General features: G+C 29.8%; 1 protein-coding gene across 1 annotated transcript in view; it reads right to left on the reverse strand.

Moving 5' to 3' along the window:
* Positions 1–7: 7 nt before the first annotated feature.
* LOC111705078 (hydroxyacyl-coenzyme A dehydrogenase, mitochondrial-like) overlaps positions 8–7887 on the reverse strand; it is a 12700-nt gene continuing 4820 nt past the window's right edge. Inside the window, 11 exon segments of the mRNA XM_023477513.1 lie at positions 8–498; positions 1093–1153; positions 2061–2137; positions 3573–3679; positions 3809–3877; positions 4686–4740; positions 5506–5604; positions 6013–6083; positions 6417–6491; positions 6847–6912; positions 7771–7775. Coding sequence (XP_023333281.1) covers positions 420–498; positions 1093–1153; positions 2061–2137; positions 3573–3679; positions 3809–3877; positions 4686–4740; positions 5506–5604; positions 6013–6083; positions 6417–6491; positions 6847–6912; positions 7771–7775 — 764 coding nt within the window. The 3' untranslated portion in view covers positions 8–419.

Genomic DNA, 7887 nt, shown 5'->3' on the forward strand with positions numbered 1-7887 from the left:
CTAAAAGTCTAGTTTCATTTTATTTATTTTAAAGTACTAAATGTAAAGACCTATGCTCAGTGTGTACACTGTACACTGTGTAGAGTGTACACTACAGTGCACCGTGTACAATTCATAATTTGTACTCTGTAGAGTTTTTTAAAGTTCTCTATCCATTATAGTGCTATCAAGAAGGTAGACGCAAAATGAAATATTACAAAGTACACATATTATGAATTTAGCTCAGTACATTTCAATTGATTCATGTTGGACGTTGAGTCAGGTTCAGGTTGGACTCTGAGTTAAGTTCAGTTCAGGTTGAACTCTTAGTCAGGTTCAGGTTGGACCCTGAGTCAGGTTCAAGTTGGACCCTGAGTCAGGTTTAGGTTGGACACTGAGTTAGGTTCAGGTTGGACCCTGAGTCAGGTTCAGGTTGAGGTTTAATATTTATGAAATCCTTCTCCACTCTTTCGACCCAACTTATTCTCAGCAACCATCTTGTTTAAAAGTTCACTTGTCCTAAACAAATAAATCTAAAACTAATTAAAATTATTTGAAGCAAGAAGTTTTATGATCAATTATGCTGCTTACTTTAGCTTCCTTCATCTCTCTTTACTTTACCTAATACCTGCATTGCTTTGATATATCATCTNTGTCCTCTAAACTAGACTATGTGAAATGTCCTCTAAACTAAACTAATTTGAAATGTCCTCTAAACTAAACTATTTGAAATGTCCTAAAAATCCAACAATTTAAAATGTCCTATAAATCCAACTACTTCATTTGTCCTATCTATACGTGAACTGTCCAATTTATTAAAATGAGTGTCCTGTTCTATAAAAAACCTACAGTGATAACCAGAAAACTCTGAAATAGAAAGTCGACTTTTGGTTTTAGACTCAAGTTGTATGACTTTAAATAGTCCAAAGAACATAAGACACGGCAGTTGCGCAGTGTACTGTAGACAGACCAATTCCAATAAATAAGTTATTTAATAACTAACTAGTAAAGCTATTTGCTTTGTAACAACATCAATGCACTTAAGTATGGCTCTATGTCGTCTTCCTATTCTAGAGTTTTCTGGTTCGTCACTGTAGTATATGCTAAACTGACCTAAACAGAGTTTCATCAGGATAACGTTCACTCCACCCGTCCATGATGAACTTGTTTGTATCTAAAAACAAAACACTTTATATCTGTTTACTAAATTGGATTCGATTTAAGCAGTGCTTAGGATCCGGAACCAGCGCTGGATCTGCGATTATTGGCTTCCCGGATCCGGATTTAAGGGTCAAAATTTGCAAAAAAAAACTTTGGTTCTCAAAACCAAAATCTAAACTGTTGAAAAAAGAGAGATTATTAAAAATGTCCTTATCTCTAAAAGGTTAATAAAGTTTTTGCATAAAAATAAGCAAAAATAGGGAAGAAAAATTATTTTTAAATCTTGTAATGGTTAGGTTCTACTTTCGTAGAAGGCCTTAGAAGAATCCTTCATCATCAGCCTATGGACGGGTTACTGCTATACATATACATCCCAGTTCTATTTTGAATTAAGAATCTGGTAAATTATGGATCCAATGAACCAGGCAAGAAAAATTCTCCCAAAAAAACCTTCTTTGAACTATTGGATATAATACCTAAAATGATCATCCTAGGGTAGTGGTGGTTAGTTACCAAGCTTTATAATAGGATAGAATAAAAGTGAAACATACTGTATAGCAGCCCAGTGGCAAGGCTGATGCACTTCCAACATTTCACCTTGGTAATACGATTTAAAAAAAATTCCTTTGTTTAAGAAAAAAGGAGAATCTTCAAGAGATGTTTGTTTATTGTTCATGACCTGGATCAGAATCCGGATCTATTTTTTCCAGTGTGAATCCAGGATCCGGATCCAGATCCGCATCAATTTGAAATGGATTTTTAGCTAAGTTGTAAAATTATTCAAACATTCTTTTCATCTTACTAAACACCCTGCGCACTTTTTATTTTGATGCATATTTTTTTTTGTTGTTCAAGGGAAATAGAATTGTATTGAACAGATAGTACTGTTGAGTGAACACTATCTGATAGTTAATATTTACCAAGTCCAACATAATCTGCCAACTCAAAAGGTCCCATTGGATGACCTGCTCCTAACTTCATAGCAGTGTCTACATCTCTGAATTATATTTTCAATTTAAATCAATTTAAAATCAATTAAAAATCAATTTAAATCAATCAAAAATCAATTTAAATCAATTCAAATCAATTCAAATCAATTAAAAATCCATTTTAATCAATTTAAATCAATTAAAATCAATTTAAATCAATTCAAATCAGTTTAAATCAATTCAAATCAATTTAAATCAATTCAAATCAATTTAAATCAATTCAGATTAATTTGAATCAGAACAATTCAATTCAGATTAATTTAAATCAATAAAAATAATGCAAACAAAAAATAAATTGAAATCAACTGAAATCATCTGAAATTAACTGAAATCAATGAAATCAACAAAAATCAACTAAAATCAATTAAAATCAAATTAAATCAACTAAGGTCGAATCAAATCAAATCAATTAAAACAAATATTTCAAATTAACTCAATTTAATTCAATTTAAATCAATTTAATTCAATTTAAATCAATTTAATTCAATATAAATTAATTTAATTCAATTTAAATCAATTCAATTCAATTTAAATCAATTTAATTCAATTTAAATCAATTTAATTAAATTCAAATCTACTTGAATCAATTAGAACATGATCAATTTTATTCAATTTAAATCAACTTTAATCAACTTAAATAGGTTTAAATTTAAATCGATTGAAATCAATTTAAATCAATTTAAATCAATTTAAAACAATTTAAATCAATTTAAAACATTTTAAATCAATTTAAAACAATTAAAAACAAATTAAAACAATTTAAATCAATTTAAAACAATTTAAATCAATTTAAAACGATTTAAAATAATTTAAATCAATTTAAATCAATTTAAAACAATTTAAAACAATTTAAATCAATATAAAAAATTTAAAACAATTTAAATCAATTTAAAACAATTTAAATCAATTTATAACAATTTAAATCAATTTAAATCAATTTAAAACAATTTAAATCAATTTAAATCAATTTAAATTAATTTAAAACAATTTAAATCAATTTAAAACAATTTAAATCAATTTAAAACAATTTAAATCAATTTAAATCAATTTAAATCAATTTAAAACAATTTAAAACAATTTAAATCAATTTAAATCAATTTAAATCAATTTAAATCAATTTAAATCAATTTAAATCAATTTAATTCAATTTAATTCAATTTGAATTAATTTGAATCAATTTAAAACAATTTAAAACAATTTAAAATAATTTAAATCAATTTAAAAAAATTTAAATCAATTTAAAATAATTTTAATCTATTTAAATAAAATTCAATCGATTTAAAGCAAAACATATCAATTTAATACAAAAGTAAAAAATGGTGAACAATGTCAACCAATTTGAGCATAATTCTTCAGTATATAATAAAATCAAGAAAAAGAAATATTTAAAGGCCAAAATTAATCTAGAAAGTTGATAGATGAAAATACAAAATTCGAGTTTACTTGACACTTGCATCTCCCCTTTCCACCATTCTGATAGCCTCCATGAGGTAGGGGACTAGGAGACGGTTCACGATAAACCCGGGGGTATCTTTACAGTCAACAGTCACCTAAACAAATAAAACCAAATTAAAAAGAAAAAAAGAAGAAAGAAAAAAATGGCATAAAATTTAAAAGATTAAAGGGACTGTTAACAGTTTTCTAATGAAACTCATTTAAAGGGACTGGAGCAGACTCACCTTCTTCATTGCCTTCCCCCAAGCAAGCATTGAATTAAAGGTTTCATCAGATGTTTCAGGAATCCTAATTTGTCATCAATAAATACAACAATGATTCTTAAAGGAAGTGTCTGACCAGACAAGATAGTTAAGCTGAGAACACAGTATTGAAGAGAATTTAGGATTTATTTGAGTCCTATCAGATGTGTTATTGGTGCATAATTTTTCAGCAAGAGCGCAAATTCAATCTTTAAAATTCTCATAGATTGTTCATTTTGGGATGATTTTGACTTTTGAGAATTGGTTTTTAAATAAATATTCAATGAGGACTGCGAAAAATTGTAAAATTATTCTGCAGCGAACTAATTAGATGTTTAGAAACAGGTTCATCTTATCAAGTTATTGGTTTCTGTAATGTCTCAATGTTCACAAACATTTTCTGTAGATTTCCTGAAATTTTTTTATTGAAAAGACGTCATATGAAAAATTTAAAGATATCAGCCATTTAGAATAAGTAATTAAATTTAATGATGAAAAAATACATAAAATTAGAACACTGTAGAATTTTTGTAATATTTTTCATTGTCGTATTTGAATAATTTTAAAAAAGTGATCATCCCTCCAGAATGCGCTTTTACTGAACAAATATGCACCGTAAAAACGACTCATAGTTCTCAAATGAATCCTAAAAACATTCTCTACAATACTGTGTTCTCAACTACCTTGTCTAGCCAGACACTCCCTTTAATCATCAAAATCAATAAGTTTTACTTGCTTTTTAAATTAGTACAAAAACTCGAATGAAAGTGGTTTAATTATGGATTATTTAATTAATTCATTGGTTTGATGAATGATTGATCGATTGATATTTGATTGATTGATGAAGAACTATCCTAATAACTTCAAGAAGTTTCATAACAGGTACAGGGTTGAAGAAATGTAGACCACCGAACCTGAAATATATTTTCTTTCATCAATTTAGATATAAACTTTTGAATAAATACCTTTGAAGTGATTAACAGTCTTTACAGGGGCGTATACATAGTACATACAGATTACAGAGGGGGACAGGGGGACTAAGGGGAGTGAAGAATTTTTTTTTTTGTATTTCTTTTTCCATTATGGCCATCAATATAAAATTTAAAAAGATTGAGTCCCCAATCCCTGTATAAGCCTCAGAGTGCAAATACCTGGTTTGTAGTCTAAATAATACTTTAAACGATATGTATTGTCTAATGTCTATATTATAAAACAAGACATTCATATTATATATATATATATATGCTGCCTATAGCCAGAAACGGCTGGACCGGTTGGGCTGAAATTTGTTGGGACACTCAAGGGTGGCTGAAAAGTGGTTTTTTTTCGAAACTTTTTTTCTACAGGCAACGTCGGGCCCTTCAGCTAGTAGTCTATATACATGTTAGAACGATTGGTAGTCTATACACCGGTCTTAACGGTTGGTAGTCTATACACCCTTTTTAATGGATAGTAGTCTAAGCCTGTCAAAATTGTTGGTAGTCTCTTAACGAGTGGCCTAAATATCAATCTAAACGATTGATAGTCTTAATACCAGTCTAATCTTTAGCAGGTAGGCTTTAATCTATATACCTGTTTAAACGGTTGGTATACCTGTTTAAACGGTTGGTAGTCTATATATACCTGTCCAGACGGTTGGTAGTCTATATACCTGTCCAGACGGTTGGTAGTCTATATACCTGTCCAGACGGTTGGTAGCAGAAGCAATCTCAGCAATGGGAAGAGAGGAAGTGTTGGATGCAAATATAGTTTTAGCTGGAGCTATCGCGTCATACTCCCTTAATATCAGTAAGTTAATAGTTTTCAGCAGGTTGAAAAGATAAAAATAATTTTAACAAACTGTTTCTGGTAGAATTTTCTCCTCAACTCCTCTTGCTTGGCCAAACTGGTTTTCATAAAAAGATATCCTTTGATGTTAAAATTACACACTAAAAAAAATGTGTTGAATATCTTTTAAGACGGCTCAGCTTTGGACATTTTAGTTAACAAGTTTAGCAAAGCGTAAAATCCTGATTTTTGAGTGACAATGCTATAAGGCCTATTGAGACTTAAATAATTCACCGAAAGGTTATTAACTCCATGTNATTCTTATTCATTTAATCGCTACTTGAAGAGATTTAAGGGGAATTTGCATTAAAAATAGTAGAAAAAATTCAAAGGAATATTTAAATATTTTTGATTAAAACCTGAAAAGTTTCTGCTTGAGTCCCATATTTTCAACAACTGCTTCAACAACCAAATCCGCGGTTTCTAGAGCCTTTACACAATTCATGTAATAGCAAGGTTAAATATTAAAGCTGTATCAGGGTTGAATATTGAACCTGGATCAGGGTTGAATATCAAACCTGTATCAAGGTTGAATATTGAACCTGTATCAAAATAGAATATTAAACCTGAATCAAGGTTAGATAGAGTGAGACAATATGGAAGAATTTTAATGATTGAAATTTCACCCTTTCTGAATAAAAATACATACACCGTACAAACATATTTAGTACTCAAATGATTAAAAAAAATATTTCATTACAATACTGCATTCTCAGCTTAATTACTTTGTCAAGCCAGACACTCCCTTTTAAACTAAATAAACCTTGTTTGCTGTTGTTGAAGTACTGATGTTGGATAACACCGAGTCTTTAAATTTATCCGCTGCAGCAGCATCATCCTAAAAATCAACCAATCAATCAATCAATCAATCAATCAATCAATCTTTTACTTTTCTTTAATTTGGTATCTTGGGCCATAAATTTTAAATTAAGTATAAAAGATGTTACTAATTGTGTTCCATACAGAGATGTAAAATTTGTCTGAAAAGTTATATCGTGGATTGATGATGCAGCTTTTTGATCCAGCTGTTGTTCATGTTTATTATAACCAGGTAAAAAACCTCATTCTCCAGGGAAATACAGCGTTAAAAGATGATTGCAGGCATTTAATGTTACTTGTAGTTTCATTTTTTCTTTTTCATTTTTATTTATTTATTAAAGTTCAGTTGGAGTTAGGTATAAACTATAGTTTACCTTAAACTGCTTTTTAGCCACCCTTGTAACAGAGTCGACCATTCTCTTATGAGAAGCTTCTAGAACCTGCAGAATATTCAAATATCACAAATTATTCCAAATATCTTAAAACTTGTCGTCCTCTGCAAATGGAAGGAAACAATAAAACCAAAAGATTTAAAATAAATTCGACCAAAAGAATTAAATAATGTTATATTTGTCGCTAGGTTGCTCATTACTCAAATAAATCAGATCGAATCAAATTTCAGGGACACATGGCTATCCACGCTCCAAACTCAACCTACAATCCACGCTCTAAACTCAACCTACTCTCCACGCTCCAAACTCAACCTACAATCCACGCTCTAAACTCAACCTACTCTCCACGCTCCAAACTCAACCTACAATCAACGCTCTAAACTCAACCTAAAATCCACGCTCCAAACTTAACCTTCAATCCACGCTCCAAACTCAACCTAAAATTCACGCTCCAAACTCTACGTACAATCCACGCAATACCATAATATATATTTAAAGACCAGCATATATCCTCGCCTATGTTCCTACCGGAGCTCTAAGTTTAGGTCATGAAGTAACAAGTTAGAAATTAGTTTTGAACCAGAATATGGAAATATTTAAGAATATAGTATCATCAAAATAGGACATCGAGAGACAAGTTTTCATCCTAGTTAATACTTCTCACCCGAAAATTTAAATAGTTTCCCTAAAACTCATTTATTTTCCCCGATTTAGCAATTAATATTTTGCCCCCAGAAAATATACACCCCTGAATTTATTTAGGTATACCTTAGAAATAAAAATTCTTATTAGGACGATTTTTTAGTAAAAATATAGATTCGATAGTTAGAGATACATACATACATATATATATATTACTAAATAAACCTTGTTTACTGTTGTTGAAGTACTGATGTTGGATAACACCGAGTCTTTAAATTTATCCGCTGCAGCAGCATCATCCTAAAAATCAACCAATCAATCAATCAATCAATCAAGCGATCAATCAATCATTTTCATCTATCCATCTATCTATCTACTCAC

This window comes from Eurytemora carolleeae, unplaced genomic scaffold (assembly GCF_000591075.1).
Source record: "Eurytemora carolleeae unplaced genomic scaffold, Eaff_2.0 scaffold18, whole genome shotgun sequence".
NCBI lineage: Eukaryota > Metazoa > Arthropoda > Copepoda > Calanoida > Temoridae > Eurytemora > Eurytemora carolleeae.